Source organism: Leopardus geoffroyi, chromosome C1 (assembly GCF_018350155.1).
Source record: "Leopardus geoffroyi isolate Oge1 chromosome C1, O.geoffroyi_Oge1_pat1.0, whole genome shotgun sequence".
Lineage (NCBI taxonomy): Eukaryota > Metazoa > Chordata > Mammalia > Carnivora > Felidae > Leopardus > Leopardus geoffroyi.
The window spans coordinates 80,049,379-80,072,896 of record NC_059328.1 but is presented as its reverse complement, the minus strand read 5'-3'; the positions used below and the strand labels follow the sequence as shown (position 1 = coordinate 80,072,896).

General features: G+C 34.9%; 1 protein-coding gene across 5 annotated transcripts in view; it reads left to right on the top strand.

The window, feature by feature from the left end:
- The window catches only part of ARHGAP29 (Rho GTPase activating protein 29), a 65,612-nt gene that overhangs the window by 31,875 nt on the left and 10,219 nt on the right, over positions 1-23,518 (top strand). For all 5 annotated transcript variants that reach the window (XM_045478347.1, XM_045478349.1, XM_045478350.1 and 2 more), the window contains 13 exons: positions 194-290; positions 642-714; positions 3,215-3,263; positions 3,893-4,030; positions 4,856-4,920; positions 5,585-5,695; positions 5,789-5,869; positions 6,506-6,694; positions 7,411-7,548; positions 18,754-18,911; positions 19,425-19,564; positions 20,064-20,168; positions 22,371-22,469. In XM_045478347.1, coding sequence (XP_045334303.1) covers positions 194-290; positions 642-714; positions 3,215-3,263; positions 3,893-4,030; positions 4,856-4,920; positions 5,585-5,695; positions 5,789-5,869; positions 6,506-6,694; positions 7,411-7,548; positions 18,754-18,911; positions 19,425-19,564; positions 20,064-20,168; positions 22,371-22,469 — 1,443 coding nt within the window. The remainder of the gene's footprint in view (positions 1-193; positions 291-641; positions 715-3,214; positions 3,264-3,892; positions 4,031-4,855; positions 4,921-5,584; positions 5,696-5,788; positions 5,870-6,505; positions 6,695-7,410; positions 7,549-18,753; positions 18,912-19,424; positions 19,565-20,063; positions 20,169-22,370; positions 22,470-23,518) is intronic.

Here is a 23,518-nt window from a genome sequence, read left to right as displayed (position 1 = left end):
CTCTGTGTCAGGCTCCAGGCTGGCAGCGCGGAGCCTGCTTGGGATTCTGTCTCTCCTCCTCTCTTTCTGCCCCTCCCTGATCATGTACATGCTCACGTGTGCTCTCTTTCTCTCTCAAAAATAAACATTAAAAAAATAATTAAAAAATAAAATGTTTTCTCTCTCATTTATTGTAACCAACCTTTCCCCATAGCTGTGAACTTCACAGAAGTTAATGAAGAAAATAAAAACGATCTCTTCAAAGAAGTATTTTCTTCCATTGAAACCTTGGCCTTTACCTTTGGGAATATGTAAGTAGAGACTGTCATTTAAAGAATTTGGGCCTGGGTATCTCAGAATATGTCACATAATTCAGTAGAGACTTGGAAAGTAAATATTAACCAAAAAAAATATTATCACAATACTGGAAAAGCTATATTCATTATTGTTTTATTACTGTATTTGCCAGTGTCTTTAGAGCTGTTCAGAAGCAACATCCATTTGCAAGTGACTATGTGAATAAGTTCCTAGGAGTTTATTTCTAAGGTTCTTACTTAAAAAAAAATTTATTCTAGATTACATATTGAATGTAAAGCCTGTGACAGAGCAATGTAATGACTTGTCTTTTTATTTCTGTTTCTTATTCTTACTTCCCTGGATAGCCTGACAAACTTCCTTATGGGAGATGTAGGCAATGATTCATTATTGCGGCTGCCTGTTTCTCGGGAAAGCAAGGTAAGCCAGGTTCGTGTGAAAGCAGAGAGTTTAATATTTTTAACATAATATTTCAGTAATTTCCTGATTTTAATCTCAGCAGTAGTCTTTGATAGTTTTTGAGTTGAGCAAGAAAAACCGATCAGTTCATTTTAAATATAATTATGGTAGGGTCACCTGGGTGGCTGAGTTGGTTGAGCGTCCAACTTCAGCTCAGGTCATGATCTCGCAGTCTGAGTTCGAGCCCCGCATCCGGCTCTGTGCTGACAGCTCAGAGCCTGGAGCCTGCTTCCGATTCTGTGTCTCCCCCTCTCTCTGCCCCTCCCTTCCTCATGCTCTGTCTCTCTGTCAAAAATAAATAAACATTAAAATTTTTTTTTTAAATATAATTATGGTCAGTTTCTGGAGCAAAAATTTAATTATACTCTCTAAGTGGAACTATCATTTTAAAAGACTATCTCTGATAGTTTTATGGTGTTTTATGTAATGAATCTATATGTCATACGGTCCAAAATTTTAGTAAGTAATTCTTAACCATTTTTTCTTCCTGACATTGTCACAGATCTTAAAGATTGGTGCAAAGAGAAAAATAATGCAAGAAGTAGAGAGGGTGTTAATCTTTTTACACAGCCTATAGTTTGTTACCATGAAACACTTATTAGTAGACCTGAAGGTTTTAATTCTGCCTAAGAGTGTTATGTCAGAGGATTGCAGTTCTGGTTCCCAATTTGAAGAAAAATTGCTGTGGAATAATAGAACATGAAAAATATTTGTAGAATATTGCTTTAAAGATTTATAATAGTAATATTTTTGTTTGACTAAAAATTGTTCTCTAAATGCAAGAAGCTATTTTTCAAAACTGTGATAAGGGGGCACTGAGTGGCTCAGTTAAGCGTCCAACTCTTGATTTGAGCTCAGGTCCTGATCTCATGGTTATGGGATTGAGCCCTGTGTCAGGCTCTGGGTTGACAACTGGGAGACTGCTTGAGATTCTCTCTTCTCCCTCCCTCTCTCTGCCCCTCCCTCACTTGCTCTCAAAACAAACAAACAAACAAACAAATAAATAAATAAATAAATAATCATTTTAAAAAAACTGCAATAAGGACATATGTTGATCATTTCTTGTTAAGAATGTTCAAATCCAAAAAGATTTCAGCAAATACTTGGAACTGTGCTAAGTATTTGTATTATATCAAAGTAGTATAAAAACTGCAGATCTTAAAACGATACAAAATATGAACGACTAATTGAAGTATTTGTTATATGTACAGTAACACTGAGAAAACAATAATGATTATTTCTGAAGTCATCCATTGATTAGTCAAGGAGGGTAATGTATAAACCATTTATAATTTTCCTTTAATTTTATCTTTTAAATATAACTAATTCAGAAGATATAATAACATTATATCAGTGTGACAGCTCTGGACAATTAAAATTTTTGGTGTGACTCATATTTCTTGTTTTTGTGCCTCTATTGTGCACACTTATTATAATAATTCTTAATAGGAAAATACTTTTTCCTTTTTTCTTTTGCACCTTGTTTTCCTTTTTGCAGTTTTTAATTAAACCGAGATTGAGCTTTAAAGGTCCATGATGATAGAATTCTAATCATAAAGTAAAGTTACTTTGGTGAAGAGTTTTGAAAAATATCTTTAAATACTAGTTGCCATTTACTTAATGCTGTTTATTATGTACTATGCACTGTGCTCAGCCTCCACCATCTTAATCCTTAAAGTAGCCTTAGGGAAGTAGTGTTCTTATCCCCATTTTACAGAGGGCAAACCAAAGTTACGTGAGCTTAAATATTGAGCCCGGTGTCCTACAGCTACTAAGTGAGTGCTGGACTTCAAACCCAGTCTCTTTAATCCCTTTTGCATTGAATCCCTGCGTGGTCTGTATTGCCCAACCAAAGAGATCAAATTTGTTTAAGATCACACAATTTTGGTAGATATGTTTTCCTACACTGCCCAGTAAGGTAGCCACTTGCCATATATAACTCTTTAAATTTAAATTACATGTAACTAGTATCTACCTTATTGTACAGTGCAGATACAGAACATTTCCATCATCATAGAACATTCTGCACTAAGCTGTTCACTAGACCTTCAGAGAAATGCTTATTATATGATAAAATGGTAAAAGATGGCTGGAAGAAGCAGGTCTTTGTGTTCTAAGTGACAATATAAATATTTAGATTGCTTCTATAACTTCCTGACTAATATTTTTAAAATTTGCAGAATTGTATGTTTTGAATGGATTTATTAATGTTAATTAATGCTGTTAGCAAACAATGAGGTTATTTATTCTTAGATCTTGAGAACTGCAGTTGTAAATAGGTATACAATTCTTATAAGATGTCATAGCATTTAAACAGATTTCTTAAGCCCTTTGAGTTCTAAATACTTGACATTCTTTAACAGGAATTATGTCATATAACAAATCAGAATGAAAAGTTTCTGAAGCAAAAATCTGTTAGCTTCTGCTCTAATCTTAAGTTTGTTTTCTTCCATGTTGTAAGTCTTTTGAAAATGTTTCTGTGGAATCGGTGGACTCATCTAATGAAAAAGGTAATGCTTGAGGTACTTAAAATCTTAGTCAAATTTTTTTTGCGATTACTTTTCATAAGTGTTTTTGGATTACTTAATGTCTTGCTTGGTAACCTAAAGTGTTCATTTTTAACACAAACTGATGTGTCAAACTTTACATAAATACTTAAGGGAAAAAAACCTGCTACACTAGATAGATAATGGAGAGACTGGTCAAGAATTCTAAAGGGCTTGGGGCCCCTGGGTGGCTTAGTTGGTTGAGCGTCCGACTTTGGCTCAGGTCACAATCTCAGATTTGAGCCCCTCATCTGGCTCTGCACTGACAGTGTGGAGTTGCTTAGGAGTCTCTCTCTGTCCCTGTCTCTCTGTCCCCACCCCCCGCTCTCTCTCACTCTCTCAAAATAAATAAATAAACTTAAAAAAATTCTATCGGGCTTGTAACTTGATGAATAATAGGAATATATATTAAGAATAAAACATACATTATAATTTAAAACCATTTTAAATTTGAACTGTGACCTTTATGTCTAAATTTGCCACTTGAAATTTTTTAAAACAGTTTTCATTGAAGAACATCTTAGGATTTGAATGCTTCTTTGTTTAGAGTTATGTGCTGATATTTAATATATACTTGGTATTTTTATTTTCAGGAAATTTTTCTCCCATAGAGCTAGACAGCGTGCTATTAAAGAACACTGATTCTGTAGAATTGGCTTTGTCTTATGCTAAAACGTGGTCAAAATATACCAAGAACATAGTTTCATGGGTTGAGAAGAAGCTTAACTTGGGTGAGTTGCCCTTTAGGGCATCTGATTAACTTTGGAGTGTAAGAACTAAATTGTTCACAATTCATTTTCTACAGACGATGACTAATATGATTCCAAATTAGTAGCTGTTTCATTGTAGTGAATAAAATCATTGTCCATTTTCTCTTCTTGAAATAGGAAAGACTTTTCTTACAATAAATGTACTTACTGAACTTTACTGTGGGCCAACCACTCGATCTGGGAACACAAAGACAAATAGTATACTGTCTTTGACTTTAAGGAAGTCATACTTCAGTGGGTGAAAAGAATTGCAATCAGATGATATGGTTAAAAGAAATAAAAGCAACAATAGGTGTATGAGCACAGGCGATGGAAACATCTTAATAGTTAGGTTTTTTCCCCAGTGTTTTCAGTTGACAAAATACTTTCACATCCTGTACTTCATTTAATCCTTACCAAAACCCTGGAAAGAAGGCAAGAAAAGAATTCTTCCCATTTTACAGCTCAGGCAAACAAGACAGGTGATTTGCCTAAGGTCAGATAGCAGATTTGCCTAGGATTATATAAGTAACTGGAAGAATATGGGATTTACCCAAAGCCTGTGCTCTTTCTACCACATTATTTGCCCTTTATAGGGACACATATCCTAAGAATTGAGGCCAAGCAACTATATTTTGAAAGTTTCCTAGTGGGTTTCATGAGCATTTCTGGTTAAGAGTCACAGTATCATATGATGCAGACTACTATGTGTGCTCACTCTTTAAATTGGGAATTACAAATAATTTTAGAGTATAGAAGGGAAAAATAAGTTAATTTACCTTCTGATACTTTCTTTGACCTTTTCAGAATTGGAGTCCACTAGAAATATTGTCAAGTTGGCAGAGGCAACTAGAAGTAACATTGGAATGCAGGTAAGTGTTCAGTGAACTCCTAAGGTTTTGTACCAAGAGGTTATCCAGATGAGCTACTGATAGTGCCTCTCAAAATCAGAAAATTGTGTAGTTAATATAGGAAAGAAATGAAATGCTCAACTTAATATCCTTTTATTAAAAAAAAATTTTTTTTAACATTTATTTAATTTTGAGAGACAGAGATAGAGCACAGGCTGGGGGGGGTGGGGCTGGGGGGCGGCAGGTGTGGGCAGAGATAGAGTGAGACACAGAATCGAAGTGGGATCCAGGCTCTGAGCTGTCAGCACAGAGCCTGATGTGGGGCTTGAACTCATGAACCATGAGATCATGACCTGAGCCGAAGTTGGACACTAAAGTGACTGAGCCACCCAGGCACCCCTAGACTTAAAATCCTTTTAAACTTACATGGATACCCATTATGGAAAAAAATGAGGAAATTCACAATTTTATGCAAATATTGATTGTCTTGTTAGCCACTAGTTTTGCTACCTAGTTTTATAATTAATATTCTTCAGTATTTTTTTCATATAGTCGTATTTATGACTAGTTTTTCTGCAAAAAAAGTCTAAACTTAAAATTTCTCCTTCTGAAGAAGAGTAATGGGAGATCTAGAACTTCAGTGCTATTTCTATTGGAAAATTTACTTTTCAATTTTGAATTCTAGGAGTTTATGCCATTGCAGTCTCTATTTACCAGTGCTCTTCTTAGTGATATCAAAAACAGTCACCTTTTGCAACAAACAATCGCAGCACTCCAAGCCAACAAATTTGTGCAGGTAAAAATGTATATGTGTAATACACATTTCTTTAACAACAGCATACCTTTAGATAACAGCTTTTTTTCCTTTTTTTAAAAATGCTCTTGACAGCCTCTACTTGGGAGGAAAAATGAAATGGAAAAACAAAGGAAAGAAATAAAAGAACTTTGGAAACAGGAACAAAATAAAATGGTTAGTATTATAATGGAGTTTCATCTAGAATGGATAAAGAAGATGTGGTATATATATACAATGGAGTATTACTCGGCAATTGAAAAGAATGAAATCTTGCCATTTGCAGCTACGTGGATGGAACTGTAGGGTAGTATGCTAAGTGAAATTAGAGAAAGACAAAAATCATATGACTTCACTCATATGAAGACTTTAAGAGACAAAACAGATGAACACAAGGGAAGGGAAACAAAAATAATAGAAAAACAGGGAGGGGGACAAAACAGAAGAGACTCATAAATATGGAGAACAAACTAAGGGTTGCTGGAGGGGTTGTGGGAGGGGGGATGGGCTAAATGGGTAAGGGGCACTAAGCAATCCACTCCTGAAATCATTGTTGCACTATATGCTAACTAATTTGGATGTAAATTTAAAAAACAAAAACAAAAAAATAAGTTATGATGGAGTTTCATCTACCTATTTGTGAATATCTAAAATCATCTGCAGTATATAAGCATCTACCGTAGAAGATGCATCTTACTCTGTAGTTTTTCTAAAATGCTGTCTTAATTAGCTTGTTGAATATGCTAAAGAAGCTTATACATTAGGGTTTCTTATTCTGCATTTAATAGTCTTTTTTTTTTTTTTTCTGTGTAGCTTGAAACAGAGACTGCTCTTAAAAAGGCAAAACTGTTATGCATGCAACGTCAGGATGAGTACGAAAAAGCAAAATCTTCCATGTTTCGTGCAGAAGAGGAGCATCTGTGCTCAAGTGGTGGAGTAGTCAAAAATCTCAACAAGCAGCTAGAAAAAAAGCGAAGGTTGGAAGAGGAGGCTCTTCAAAAAGTAATCATCTTTTTTGTTTGCAAGTTGAATTAGCAATAATCTGCTAAGGCTCAGGATTGCCTGGAAGGCTTGTTAAAACAGGCTACTGCCCCCTCCTCCCCCCATCCAGAGTTTCTGATTGAGTAGCTCTAGGATTGGCCCCAGGCAACTTGCACTTCCAACAGCTCCCCAGGTGATGCTGCTGCTGCTGGTGGTGGGATCCACACGCTGAGAATCAGTATGCTAAGCGGTTTTTGCCTACCTTCTAAATCTTTGGTTTTGTTTATGAAAAAGTATCTTAGAGAAAGCAGTAGTTTAATATTTTGACTTGATTATTCAGGAAGTTCAACTTTTAGGCAATTGTGTGTATATGTATACTGATTCCAGTACCTGATAGCAAAGCTAGGCTAGAACTTTATATTGTTTATAAGAAGATTATAAAGAAAATGGTGACTGTAAATAGAAAAGGCTGTTAAATAGAAGTACACATGTATTTCGTACATAGTATACTAATTGTAAGTCCTACTTGACTGTCCATTAAAGTCAGGTGCCCATGAATCACTGACCAGAACAGATTGTTATCTTTAGAAATATTCTCTTTGAAACAGATTATTTCATAATTTTTGTATAAAAAGATTTTTCAATTATTTAAATTGAGTTTTATTATATATGTATTTGTTTTAAAATGTAAATTCTAGTGGTCAGTGTTATTTTTTTTTTCTGTGATATTCCTGAAGGTAGAAGAAGCAAATGAACTCTACAAAGTTTGTGTGACAAATGTTGAAGAGAGACGAAATGATCTAGAAAATACCAAAAGAGAAATTTTAACACAACTCCAGAAACTTGTTTTTCAGTGTGATCTTACCCTTAAAGCTGTAAGTTTTTTTTCTTTCAGTATTTTGAAGGCCAGGGGCAAAAAAGAGTAAATATCTGCAGAAGGGAGTGCGATGCTTGATGGGTCATGATTCTTAAGGGATTTAATTTCTGAGATTAATGAAACATTTAGAGTTTGAAAATTGACTTTCAGTTTTTCATAGCAGTATATGATTTGAGTTACATTTTTCATCTGGTCAGCCACCCCATGGATTGATGATTTGTCCAATTAAAATTAAAGTCTGAGAGTTTGAACATGCCTCTAAGCCACTGTCTTTCTTAACTTGGTTGACAAAATGGATTTGACCATTGAAACTTCTATCAGTACTATAAGATCTATTCTGCAAAATTTGCATAAAATAAATATTAAAATTGAACCCAGTGATTTTTTTGGGAAAAAAGTATCCTTCCCTCAAATATTTTCATTTGCCTCTTTAAAATGACTTTTATTAAAAGTTTATATACAAAATACCTTTTTTGGGTATACATTTCACAAGCTGTAACCCATGTATAAATTTGTGTAACCACCACCATCACAATCAGGATTCAGAACAATTCCATCACTCCAAAAAATTTTGCTCATACTGCCCCTTTGTAGTCAGACTGTCTACCCAACCCTGACCCCTGGCAAATATTGACCTGTGCTCTGTGTTTATAGGTGGGTCTTTTCCAGAGTGTCATATAAATGGAATCCTATAGCATGTAACTTGGAGACTGGCTTCTTTTCCTCAGCATAATGTCTTTGAGATTCAGCAGTGCTATGCATGGATTAATAGTTCATTTCTTTTTATTGCTGAATAGTATTCCGTTACATGAGTGTACCACAGTGTTTATGCATTTATCAGTTGGACATTTGTGTTGTTGCGAGTTTTGGGTGATTGTGAATATAGAGCTGCTATGAATATTTGTTTACAGGTTTTTGTGTGAACATAAGTTTTCATATTTCTAGGGTAAGTACCTAGGAGTGAGATTACTGGATGGTATGGTAAATGTCTGTTTAACGTTACAAGAAATTGCCAAATTGTTTTCCAGAATGACTATAACATTTTTCATTCTAACCAGTAATATATGAGAGTTCCGGTAGTTCTGCATCCTTCACAACACTTGTCAGTTGTTGTTTTTATATCTTAACTGTTCTAATACGTGTGTAGTGGTAGTTGTTTTAATTTGTATTTCTGGAGTGACTAATGATACTGAGCATCTTTTCAAGGACTTATTTGCAATCTCTATTTTGCCAGTTTTTAAAACTTGAGTTTGTTTTCTTATTGTTGAGTTTGCATATTTTGTCTTCCAGTCTGAAACTTTATTCATATATCAGTTTCTTTCAGGGAACAAAGGGTTTTAATTTTGATGGAGTCTAACTTAGGAATTTCTTTTATGGGTCATGCTTTTGGCATTATATCTAAGAGTGTTTCACCCAACTGAAGGTCACAAAAACTTCTCTCCTATGTTTTCTCCTAAAAATTTTATAGTTCGACATTGATATATGATCTATTTTGACTTAATTTTTATATAAGGCATGAAGTATAGATCGAGGTGTATTTTTTTGCATATAGATGTATTAAAATTATACCCATGGGGTTTTAATTTATGGAAATGACTGAATGCTGACATGGAGAGGTCAATGTTATTGAAAGATGAACTGCTTACTTCCATTTCCCGAGAGAAGGGAACATGCTGTGCCACACAGGGTCACAGAAGTGCCAGGTTTGGTGAAGCAGAGGCAGGAGTGAGGGGAAAGCTGAGTACATAGCCTTTGTTGGGTTTTCAAGGGAAAAGCAAGGTACATCAGGATAAGCAGTATAGGATTGGTTAGCTTGAATAAGTCCAGTGTGCTTTGGGATATAGGGGTGGTCTCTAGTTGCTTGTACCTAGCCCTGGGATGATTCAGAGCAGGAGAAAATATCGACTTGGTGTGTGAGAGTTAGTTAATGAGGTTGTTCAGGTTGTATATGAAAGATGTGCCCCCTCCACTCTCTACCCCTGGGCTAAGAATTGGTTAGCCCTCGGAGGAGCAGACTCTCCCCAGCCAGCAAGCTTTTTAAGATATCAAAACATTATAAAATATGGAAAATGAAAAGCATTAATACAGGTGTCCACTTGTTCCAGTACCATTTGTTGAAAACATTGAGCCATCTCCAATGATTTGCCTTTGCGTCTTTGTGAAAAATCAATTGACCGAATTTTTATAGGTCAGTTTCTAGACTCCCTATTTTGTTCCATGGATATATGTACCTTTCCTTTGGCCCAAATTCTACTATGTTGATTACTGTTTTATATCAAGTCTTAAAATCAGGTAGTGTGAGTCTTCAACTTTATTCTTTTTTAGAATTGTTGTATTTAAGATTCTTTGCCCATAAAAATGTTGGAATCAGCTTGTCTGTATCTATAAACAAAGCCTGCTAGTATTTTAATTGGAATTGTGTTAAACCTTAGATCAGATAGGAAGAATTGACTGTATATGTAGCATCTTAAATATATATAGAGTTGTTCAATCCATGAAGAGAGTATGTCTCTCCGCTTATTTAGAAACATGGTATTTTTTTAATCAGAATTTTATAGTTTTCAGCATAAAGGTTTTCCACATGTTTTGTTAGATTTAAACCTATGTATGTATGTATTTATTTGGGCGGCTATTGTGAATGTGATTGGTACAAATAAATAAATAGATAAAATACATACCACATATAATTTATGTGTATGTATCTATGCATACACATTTCTTTAATTTCAGATTTCAATTGTTCATTGTTAGTATTCAGAAATACAAGTGATTTTTGTGTATTGATCTTGAATCTTGCAACCTTGCTGAAATTAGTCCTACAACTTTTTTTGTAGAAACATTGAGCTTTTCTACATAGAAAATCATATTATCTACTAATAGGGACAGTTTTATTTCTTCATTTCCAGTCTGTATTCCTTTTATTTCTTTTTCTTTTTTGCACTGACTGTGGCTGTGACAGAAGATATCTTTGTCCTATTCTGGATTTTAAGGGCAAAGCACTTAGTCTTTCACCATTAAATATAATAGCTTATAGGTCTTTTGATGATGCCCTTTATCAGGGTAAGGAATTTCCCTTTTTCTAATTTGCAGAGAGTTTTATCATGAAGAGAGAATTTTTTTTAACTGTTGAGAATTTTGGGATTGTTTTTTATTACAGCATAAACTAGCAAATCTGTCTGCTATAGTATATATTTAATATATGTGTATATATTTTCTAAATTCTTTTATAGGTACCTTTATATACTATTTCATGTACACCTAAATATGGGAGAGGAACATATTTAGAACAAATAATGTATAAATACAATTTACAAAACTTAAATATGCAATGTTTGCTAATTAAATTATTATAAACATTTATAATTGTGTCTTTGTTTTTTAAAAAAAGAGATGGTTTTATCAAATGATTTTTTTGCATCATTTGATGTGATAACACAGTTTTTCTTTTGTAGTCTGTTAATATGATGGATTATATTAATAGTTGAGTGTTGATCTCTAGTCTTTTATTCCTGGATAAGCTGTTTTTGGTTGTTATACACTGTTCTTTTTATATGTTGCTGGATTCAATTTGGTTAGTATTTTGTTGAGTATTTTTTTCTTTTTCTTCTCTGTTAATGAAAGACATTGGTATCTTGCTATTGTTTTTTTTTAATCTGGTTTTATATCAGGGCAATTCTGACCTTATAAAATGAATGGGGAAGTGTTCCTTCTTATCAGTTTTCTGGAAGAGAAACTGGTGTTATTTCTTCAGTTGTTTGGTGGCATTCTCTGGTGAAAGCAAATGGGCTTAGGGTTTTCATTTTTGGAAGGTTTTTCTTTCTTTCTTTCTTTTTTTTTTTTTTTTTGTTTTGTTTATTTAATTTAAGAGAGAGACAGAGAGTGAGCAGGGGAGGGGCAGAGACAAAGGGAAAGAAAGAATTCCAAGCAGGCTCTGTGCTGTCAGCGCTAAGCCCAATGTGGGGCTCAAACTCACAAACTGTGAGATCATGACCTGAGCCGAAACCAAGATTCAGATGCCATCTGACTGAGCCATCTAGGTGCCCCGTTTTTTTGGAAGGTTTTTCCTTATGTATTCAATTTATTTTGATATAGGCCTATTTGAGTTAATTATTTCTTTTGAGGTGATTTTTGGTAGTTTGTGGCTTTCGTGTAATCAGTCCCTTTTACCTCAGTTGTGTAATTTATGTGCAAAAAGTTGTTCATAGGTTTTCTATAAACTTTCAGTGTCTCAATAGGCTGTAGTGATATCCTTTGATTCCTGATATTGGTAATTGTGCTTTCTTTCTTTCTCTCTGGTTAGTCTGGCTAGAGGTTTATCATTTTGATTGACCTTTTCAGAAAACTAGCTTTTATTTATTGGTTTTTAATTTATTTTAAAATGTTTATTAATTTTTGAGAGAAAGTACAGCACATGGGAGTGCACAGGGGCACATGGGGGAGGGGGCAGAGAGAGAGAATCCCAAGTGTTCTCTGTCAGCACAGAGCTTGATGTGGGGCTTGAACCATGAGGTAATGACCTGAGCTGAAATCGAGTCTGATGACTAATTGACTGAGCCACCCAGGCGTCCCAGAGCTAGCTTTTAATTTCATTGGTTTCTCTATTGTTCTTTTTAAAATTTCATTTATTTTTGCTTGCTTTGGGTTTATTTTGCTCTTCATTTTAGTTTCTTTTAGCTCTTCTTTTTTAGAGGTGGAATCTTAGATTGTTCTTTGAGACCTCTGTACTTTTTTAATACAAATATTTAAGTATTTAGATTTCTAAGTAATGCTTACATCCCACAAATTTTGAATTTTATGGCTCTATTTTTGTACATTACAAAATATTTCCTAATTTCCCTTGAGACTTCATCTTTGACCTATGGGTAATGTAGAAGTTGATTGTTTAATTTCCAAGTGTTTAAGGATTTTCTGGATATATTCCTGATACTGATTTCTAGTTTAATTGTGTTATAATGAGAGAAATATTTTGTATAATTTCAATTTTCTTAGATTTATTGTGGTTTGTTTTATGATTCAGGATATGGTCTGTCTTGGTGAATGTTCCATGCATATACTTTTAAAAATGTGTATGTATTCTGCTTTTGTTGCCTCGGGTATTTTATGTCAATTGGTTGTTGTTGGTTTATGGTGCTATTTATTCTATATCTTTGAGGATTTACCTTTTACTTCTATCAATTACAGAGGAAGGAGGGTTTTTTTTTAAGTTTTTATTTAATTAAATTTTTTAATGTTTACTTATTTTTGAGAGAAAGAGAGTGGGGAAGGGACAGAGAGGGAGAGAGAGAGAACCCCAAGTGCAGAGCCCTACCCAGGGCTCAAACCCACAAACTGTGAGATTATGGCCTGAGCTGAAATTAAGAGTCAGATGCTTAACCCAGGAGCCCCTAAATTTTTATTTAAATTCACTAGTTAACATACAGTGTAATATTAGGTTCGGGTGTATAATGTAGTGATTCAACACTTCCATACAATAAGTATACTCATCACAACAAGTGCCCTCCTTAATCCCCATCATCTATTTAACCCAACCCCCACTCACCTCCCTTTTGGTAACCATCAGTTTGTTCAGAGAAAGGAGTTTTGAAGTCTTCAACAATATTGTATATTTTTAGTTGTATCAGTTTTTGCTTTATGTATTTTGAAACTCAGTTGCTTGTTCATTAATGATTGTTACATATTCTTGGTAAATTAATCCTTTTATCCTTACAAAATGTTTCTTTTTATCCTGGTAATTTTTATTTTATTTTTTAGTCTACTTTATTTAATACTGATATAAGTATTTCAATTTTCTTTTAGTAATTTTTATCATGATATATCTTTTTACATTCTTCTAGTTTTAGTTTTATCATTTTATTTATCTATTTATTTAAATTCAAGTTCATTAACATGCAGTGTAGTCTTGACCTCAGGAGCAGAACCCAGTGATTCATCTCTTACATATGATACCCAGCACTCATTCTGTAAAGTGCCCTTCTTAATGTCCATCACCCATTTAACCCATCCCACCACCCACCTCCCCTCCAGCAACCCTTGGTTCGTTATCTGTATTTAAGGGTCTCTTATCATTTGCCTCCCTGTTTTTATCTTATGTTTCATTATATTTAAAGTGAATTTCTTATATAACATATAGTTCAGTCTTTTTTTTTTTTTAATCTGTTGATAATCTGTGTCTTTTAAGTGAAATATTTAGACCATTCTATTTAATGCAAATGTATGTTCAAATTTAGGCCTACTCTTTTTTTCTGTTTATACCTTAATGTTTCCCTTTGTTTCCATTTTGTTGCCTTATATTGGATAAATTGATAATTTTTTAGAATTACAGCTAATCTATATTACAGATTTAATCTATTTTTATTTAGGTATTACAATTATATATATTTTTAAATGTTTATTTAATTTTGAGAGAGAGAGAGCAAGGAGGGGAGGGGCAAAGGGAGGGAGACAGAGGATCTGAAGCAGGCTCCATGCTGACATCAGAGAGCCCAATGTGGGGCTCGAACTCATAAACCTTCAGATCATTACCTGAGCCAAAATCAGACACTTAACTGACTGAGCCACACACGTGCCCCTAGAGTTATATTTTAATTTACCTAAAATGCTCATTTACATTTTAATTAATTTGTTATCCACATTTAGATTTATTGTGTTTTTTACTATATTGCTTTATACAATTTTTTTTTTAATGGTTGCTGTAGGGACATGTTTATAAAAACTTTCTTCTACTTAGAACTAATATTTTTACCACTTCAAGTGGAATGTAGAAAGCACATAGTCCCACTGTAAGTCCCTTTTACTTGCTTTGGGTTGTAGTTGATACATGTATGCTACATCTATATACTTTGAGAAATCCATAGTCATTTGAATTATTGCTCCCTCTATATGGAATGTTTTTGGGGGGGGGTTTGTTTTTTGCTTGCAAGGTTTTTTCTGTCTTTGGTTTTCAGCATTTTGAAACAACACTCATTTGAGTGTGAATTTTGTTGAAGTTGTTCTCTTTTTGGTTCCCTGAACTTTTTGAATCTACAAGTTTGACTCTTGGAATATTTGGGAGGTTGTCAGCTATTTCTTCAAATTTTTTTTTTGTAGCCCTTTCTCCTCTTCTCTGAGACTTCAGTGACTCAAATTTTAAACCTTTGTTATTATCCTAAGGGGCTGGAGGATCTTTTTTTTTTTTCCTAATCTTTTTTCTTTCTCTTTTTTTTTTAACATTTATTATCCAGAGACAGAGAGAAACAGAGCAGGAGTGGGGGAGGGACAGAGAGAGGGAAACACAGAATCTGAAGCAGGCTCCAGGCTGTAAGCTGTCAGTGCAGAGCCCAACGTTGGACTCGAACCCACAAACCTTGAGATCATGACCTGAGCCAAAGTTGGATGCTTAACCAACTTAGCCACCCCGGGCACCCCTCTTTTTTATCTTAATTGTTGTTCTATTGGATCTGTCATTGAGTTCACGGACTCTTCCCTTTGTTATCTCCATTTTCCTATACAGGCAAAATAGTAAATTTTTTTTGTTTGTTTGGGATACTATATTTTTCAGTAGTAAATTTTTATTTTTTAATATCTTCCATTTCTCTGCTGAGACTTCAGTCTTACCATATTTCAAGATTGTTTGCCTGTACTTAAACTGTCATAATAGTTGCTTTAACGTCTTTATCTAATAATCCAATACCTGAGTCATCTCAGGGTTAGTGTCTGTTTATTGTCTTTTCTCTTGTCAATTGAGATTGCCTGGTTCTTCTAACAAGTAATTTTGGATAATATCCTGCACTTTCCAGTATTACCTTATGTGACTTTATAACCTATACTGAATGCTTATTGTTAAAAAATTTCAGCAAGCATTTGATCTACCTAGTTAGGTTCACTTCACAGCTCCTAAGGAATCCCTTCCAGGTTTTCTAGCTCTGAAACCTAGTAGGCCTACTCTGCTGCTGTGAGGGTCAAGTAGGAAAAGGATAAAGACAAAAAACAACAGGTATTTCAGACCCCTCCCTTTTCAGATCACAGTTTATCTGATCATAGAGAATTCCTCTCAAAGTTTTAGATGTCTGCTCAGGCTACTGCCACCACTGCCACAGCACTGCGTCTTTGTGCTTGGAACTTGCTTTGGGGCTGGGGGACAAGAGAAAACAAACATACAAAAGAAACCAGAAGGTTTCCCCCCACTCTTTCAGTCACATGTCTTTGAATAGGAGTTCAGTATTGGCTGGGAAACAAGTAGCAAAAGAAATACAGGAAGCATAGCACTGGACTGCTCATACCTTGGTTAGTAGTTTTCTTCTCTTAATGTTTATTTCTTTATTTTGAGAGAGACAGAGATAACATGAGCAGGAAAGGGGCAGAAGGGGGAGATAGCAAGGGAGAGAGGCGGGGGGGGGGTGGTGGGGGGATGGAGAGAGAATGAGAATCTCAAGCAGGCTCCATGCTCAGCACAGAGCCAGATACCGGGCTCAATCCCACGACTGTGAGATCACGACCTGAGCTGACATCAGGAGTTGGGCACTCAACCGACCTAGCCACCCACGCACACCTGTGGTTCCTTTCTACAAACTGCCTGCTACTGTTTACTTTTCAGCATTTTCAGATAGTTGAGAATTCGGTGGGAGACTGGGAGCATTGAGCCTATTCCATTTGAATCAGAAACTCTCCATAAAGTGTTCCTGAGTATTTAAAATTGTATCTCATTCATTTACCAAATTCCAATCAATATGTGATTAACTTACAGAGTCAATTTTAACAAAATGATGTAAAAGAATTATAAAATCCCAGGAATCAAAATTACCTTATGAGTCACTTAGGCCAACCCTTTACATTTAAAGAGTCCTTTTCACCTCAGACAATAGCTAATGATAGCTAAAATTGAGTATGCACCTGCCAGTGTATTAAGTTCCTGGCCTACATTAACTCATTTAATTCTCACACAATTCCATTAAGTAAATATAACTGTTTTTTAGCTCCGTCTCACTGGGAAAGAAACTAAAGTTTAGAAAACCTTTCTTCTCAAAATGCAGTCCTTGGTCCAGTCCCATTCTCATGACGTTGGGAACCTATGAGGAATGCAGAATTTTAGGTTTCAATTCAGACTTTTGGAATCTGAATCTGCATTTTGAACAGAATCCCCCATATGATTCATTTGCACATTAACTTTTTTTTTTTTTGAAGCATTTGCTTAGAGAGGTTACAAATAACTTGATCAAGGTCACCCAGCATGTAAGTTGTAAAGCTAGGATAGAACTTGGTTGAATGACTTCAGAACCTGTGCTCTTAAATACCGTGCTGTCTTGCTGAATGATTATTTAGCCTGGGTGTGACAGCTCCAAAACTAATATAATGTTTCTACTGAGTGAAAAAAATGTTTTCTTGTGGCCTTTTCAGGTCATACTATACTGTGATATACTCCCTCTTCTACAGAATAACACTTTAAATATTTAAAGATAATTGTTATCTTCCTTTCCTGGATGGTTTGTTTTTTTTTTTTTTTTTTCAGACTAAACACCCGCAAATCAGATTTTTTTCATACAGCATGGTTTTAAGCTCTTTCACAAACTATAATCTTATTTGTCTACATACCTCTTAAAAAATGATGCTATTTGGTGATCCAACAATTATGATTTCCTTTAATTTGATGTAAATAAGAGGTTACTTAATTTTGTATATAGCATGTATGTATTTATTAATGCCCACTATGTATATAAAAGAAATTTAAGTCAGTTATATGCTCTCAAAGAGTGTAGCATATATTTAGGAAGAGAGAATTAACCCATCTGAAAAATTGGAGAGCAATACCTATCAGTGTATGAAGTAGACTTTGAGGTTAAAGTCTCTCAAATTTGGACAAATCCCTAAACTTACAAAAATCTCTACAACATGTAATGTATAGAGACAGTTATAATAAAGGTGTTCTGTGTATATATTTGTGAAAAAAATTTCTTATTGACTAGAGTTCTTTGGAACCAATTTAGTTGATCAATTTTAGTTGTTCTGACTAGCATTTATTCACATGCAGATCCAAACAGATACCAAATCCAACATTCAGTTCTTAAATATGGGTACTATTTTCTAGGAAGAACCATGACTTTCTCATATTTCTTTATGTTCTTTTCTCCTCCATCAAAAGCAGAACTTGGGAACTTGGGTGACTTATTTTTCAACACCATCTCTCAAATTGTTTTTTAAAAAATTTTATTTTCACCCTAGGACATACCGCATTTTTTAGAGATTGCAAGAAAAGACAAATTATTTGAGATACAAAGATGCTAGACAGGTTCTCTCACTATCTTAGGGAAGATACAGAAATGACATTATATCCTAGAAAAATTGTAAGTTATATCATGGACATCAAGGATTACTTCTGAATATCTAAAATTGTCTTGAATTATGAAGTGTTGAAGGTTATGGGATAAAGACCATAATTATATGACTGAGAGGAAGGAGAAATGACCAGGTCAGTCATTAAAGACCTAAGCAAATCAATGGGCTTTGAAGAGTGAAAAGAATTAGAACAAGAATTGTTTTGCTTTGTTTTTTGTTTTGTTTTAAAGTACATTTAAGAAAAATTTATCTTTAAAAAGATACAGGGTAGAAAATTACACTGAACTAAATTTATTTTAGATTTATTACTAATTTATATGAGAGAAACTTTTTCCCTTATTTGAAATTAAGGTAAATTCTAGTTGAATAGCTGTCATAAACATTTGCTCTAATCCATGTACCCTGGAATAACTAAAAATTTGATGTAGGTGATGAAAGCTGGGCATGGAGTTGGAAGTCGTATATGTTTGAGCAATACCAGAAAATGTGCAGAATTACAGTATGACTTTGGCTAATGACACTTTCTATTACTGTTCATTTGGTCATTTCCCCTTTACAAAGCACTTAGGACACTGTGCTACCATAGAGGATCCAGAAGAAAAGGACTTAAGTTCCTGACTCAGGGAGCAGACTGGGGGACAAAAAAGATTTGAACTTTTCAGTTTAAAGACAGTTTTGCGGCAATGATTACTTCTAGATGTTGGATTAAATCTGTTTGTTTGTTTTTTCTAGACCTTGCCGAAAGTCAGGCAACATAATATGCTCACGATGATGTTCAGTGTTGTATGCTTCCCAGTGTGGCCTTTTACTTGGTGCTGGCACTTGAAATAAATTTATATTTACAAGGCATTCTGGATAGCATAAGTTATTTTGCCTTTTGTCTCTGTGACCATAGGTAACAGTTAACCTCTTCCAGATGCAACACCTACAGGCAGCCTCCCTTGCAAGCAATTTACAGTCTCTCTGTGATAGCGCCAAACTCTATGACCCAGGCCAGGAGTACAGTGAGTTTGTCAAGGCCACAAATTCAACTGAAGAAGAAAAAGTTGATGGGTGAGAATTAATGTATAGATGAAATTATTTCAAACATAAAATAAGTTTCTATCTGGTATAAGGTGGTGTCTTTTCTAACAGCAGAATTTCTGAATTTTTTTAATATCCCGATGTAACTCATGTAAGACTAAAGCTTTTCAGTTTGACACAAGGCTCAGTTCTTTGAGATTTAGACATCCTCTGAGAGTGGCAAACCATGTCAATTTTGAATGCCCACACATTTAACAACCTCCATTTTCTGCAGTGGTTATACTAGAAACGTTTAACCATGACACAAATTATTAACCATACTTTTGCTCCTCTTTTCCATGTTTCAGCTGTAACAAGTTCAAGTGATTAATAAATTTTTTTCACATCTCCTTTAAGAAGCTGAACCCTTATAATGTATATTCTTGATATTCACTTAGTTTAATTACTCTTCATTAAATCAACAGATTTTTCTGAAAATAGAATAAAATAGGCTGTTAATTAGTCATTCTCCTAAATGATGAATTTTATTTGGGTTTTTCTTAGGAATGTAAATAAGCAGTTAACAAATAGTCCTCACACTTCTGGATATGGACCCAGCGACTCGTTAGAAGATGTAGTGCGCCTTGCTGACCCCTCTAGTAAGATTGAAGAGGACAGATGCTCCAATAGTGCTGATGTAACAGGTAGCGTTTAACATTAAAGGGAGCTCTAATTTATGAAAGATCAAATTATTTGAATGTGATTATTAAATGAGTTGCAGCTCTGAAATTTAAAAATCAGGCCTTGAATTATAACTCTGTGAGACCTTAGTCAAAGTTGTAAGCACTGTGGCTCTTTTTTTTTTTTTTTTTTTTTTTTTTAATCTTTATTTTTGAGAGAGAGAGTGTGTGAGTGAGGGAGAAGCAGAGAGAAAGGGAGACAGAGGATCCAAAGCGGGTTCTGCACTGACAGCAGAGAGCCAGATCCAGGGCTCGAACTCATGAACTGTGACATCATCACCTCAGATGAAGTTGGATGCTTAACCCATTGAGCCACCCAGGCACCCCACACTGCAACTATCTTAAAGTCAATGGTTGATCACTGCTAAAGGAATTTGACTTGTCTCATTTCTGTAATGTCAGTATTTTGCCTGATGAAATCCTTCTGTAGCCAAGTTTGACTTTAAATATTCTTTTCTTGAAGGTCCTTCTTTTATAAGGTCATGGACATTTGGGATGTTTAGTGACTCTGAGAGCACTGGTGGAAGCAGTGAATCTAGATCTCTGGATTCTGAATCTATAAGTCCAGGTATGTAAGTATTTAAGTCTAGCAGAGAAAATTCAATGAAATACTCCTTTTGGGGGGATATATTTTAACTACACTATTTTTATAAGGAACTGTGTCCTAGAGGAGTGTGTATATATACACGCACAGTTTAAAGAAAAATAAACAGCTCCTCATGTGTTCACCACCCAGCCTATAAGAAATAAAATATTATCAGTATATGAGAAGGGCCCTGTGGACACCTCCTTGAAAACCTTGCCCTGTTGCCCACCAGAATAAGCCATCATCCTGAATTTTGTTAATAATTCTGTAGCTATTTTAAATGTGTTAGTGCCTGTATCTACTTGAGCTTTTCCCTCTTGGAATGTTATACAGATGGAATTATATACTATTTTTTGTGTGTGACTTCTTTCATCTTTTTTTTTAAGATTCATGTTGATGTGAATAGCTGTATTTATTTCATACCATATCTTCTATAGTATGCTATTCTGTGAACATAACTGTATTTTTTAGATTGCTTTGTAGTTAATTGCTAAGATGAACAATATAGTTAGCACCACTTTTTGTGCCTATAGTTACTTAATTTTTATAAATGCACCTTAAAAGGTACTTTGATAAAGAGAATTCCATGCTCCTTAGAGAGGCAGGATAGATATTCTGAACTCTGCTTTAGTGGCTTTAACGAAGATAAGCCATAGGTAATACAGCTAACAGGAAAAGAAGGTGGCGTTTGAACCCATGAGATTTTTACTTCATACCCATGAGATTCTTACTTTGGCATCCTTTCTCCTCCACTCTTTTACTAGTCCTATTCTTCCTGGCCCTTCTCCTAGGATCCTTGGCACTGTGGGAGATATATTATAAGATTTAGCCTACCTCAAAAGTCCAAGATATTTTTTATAGTGTTCTACATATTACAGAAATTTTATTCATATAAATACATCTCTTGAGTTTAAATTTAGAAATAACTTCTATGCAGCATTGGGGTTTGTAGGCTTACTTTGTGTCTTCCTTTAAAACTAGCTCCATTCAGGCAGCACCCCGGAGATAAGAGCCTAAATACTTAACTAGATATTTCTAATTAGCTTTGTAAACACAAGATGGTTGTAGCTATCCCCAGAAATTAAGACCCAAACTAGGGCACACCCTAAATTATTTGGAATCCTATAAGACTTCATGTGATAAAGACAAAAATTTGTAAACTAGTCACAAGATAGATGGTAAAGACCTAGGGATGCCTGACCTGGGAATGAGGAAACCTGGGGACATGACAGCTGTCCTCACATATTGGAGTGTGAAGAGATTACAGGGACAGGGCTTGTCTGCTCCTTCAGGGAGAAGTGTGACCAGAGGCTGGGTTTCATAAGCGGGCAGACTGCTGCTCAAAAATGTCAGGAAACCATTTTACAGTTGGAATCGTTCTGAATGGAACATGTGACCCCATGATTTCTGTCGGTAAGAACACATTCAAAACAAAAACTTAGATGACCACGTATCTCTTAAACATATTTTGAAAGGAATCTTTTGGAGGGAAAGATGTTGGTTTAAATCATCTCTCAGCCCTAAGATCGTTAAGGCCTTGAGGTGAGTGAAATCTTCCACTTAGATATCGCCCTCTTTGTAATATCAGCCCCCGGAGCAGATAAACCTCATTACCTAGTCCAGCTGCTCTGATACCTGCACAGTGTCCTTTGCTGACGTGGCTTGTGTCCTGTGTTCTCACCTCCTTGCCAGGGATCTTTATTCCTGCTTCCCATTCTCCCATCTTCCTGGGCAACATTAATGTGATCTTACTGTTATGTTGCTGTAATCATAGATGTTTGTATGTTTTAGACAGCTTTAGGTTACACTGTATACATTTCTTTGTAACTCAATTCAACGAGTATTTAATGACAATTTATCATTGTGCCAGTATTCCTTGCCCTTGTAAAGCATACAGTGTCTAACACTTACTATCAGAAGTTGGCAGTAAGGTCTTACTGGAATGTATGATTCCTCAATTTTAAATTTATTTGGAAAAGTCAGGTTTGGTTGAATTTTCTGTTGTTCCTAGTAATAAATATCACAATTCCCTATATCCAAAGTCTGTGAATGGAAGCAGCTTTTTCTATTTCTGTTTGTTCTCTTGAGCAGAATAGTATGATTGTGTTATTCCAAAAATATTGTCATTACCCATTTCTTAAATTCTACATTGGTCAGGTGATTGTATTCACAATTTTCTTTTAGGAGACTTTCATCGAAAACTTCCACGAACGCCATCCAGTGGAACCATGTCTTCTGCCGATGATTTAGATGAGAGAGAGCCACCTTCCCCTTCAGAAGCTGGTATTGCTTTAATGTGAATCAAGTACCCACTAAACCCTTTGAGTCAGCAGCACTGCATGATATTAGGAAAATAGTATAAAGAATTACTTTGCTGTGTGTTAAGAGACATTATAATGACTTAAATATATCCCCCCAAATTATGTAAAGTATGGGTTAATAATGTACTAGTGAAATGTTACAAATAAAAATAAAAGATTAAGCAACAAAACTACTAACTCTAAAATGTATTTGATGCCAAAATAGGCTAGTTATTTTGATCTTTTATAAAACAAATACAGTGACTGAACTGTTAAAAGGTTGCAATGCATGAGAAACTCAGAAAAAGTCTCTTTAAAAGAAATAGTGGAAGAAGCTAGGCATAAAAAGTAAATACATTCTTGAGGACAAGGAAAGTTATGGAGGTTGACAGATACAAAAGATATCAGTTACCTTAATGACTTGAATTAGACTCATAAATAAGTTTTGCACATTTGAAAACTTGATATACCTTTTTGGGCATCATTAACTAAAATAATATGGAACATCTGACCTCTGGTAGGGTATTGATACAGAACTAGCTAGTATTATCTGTAATTTTATAATGAATTAAGAATAAGTAGCTTGGGGTGCCTGGGTGGCTCATTCGGTTAAGCGTCCAACTTCAGCTCAGGTCATGATCTCGCAGTCCATGAGTTCGAGCCCTGCGTTGGGTTCTGTGCTGACAGCTCAGAGCCTGGAGCCTGCTTTGAATTCTGTGTCTCCCTCTCTCTCTGCCCCTCCCCTGCTCATGCTCTGTCTCTCTCTGTCTCAAAAATAAATAAAAACATTAAAAGAAAAAAAAAGAAGAGTAGCTTTATCTTCAATGCAAATAATACTGACAAACTGGTTTCATACAGCTAGTTTTCTTTCTTTCAAGCTTTTATAGGGGCATTTTCTAAGAATGTAATGCTACCTCCATAACACCCTTCCAGGCGCTATAAAGAGTATATTAATAACAGTGTAGATTTACTGATTCTGAAAACATTATGCCATGCTATATTAGAAGTATCTTACTGGTTTGGTCATGATTT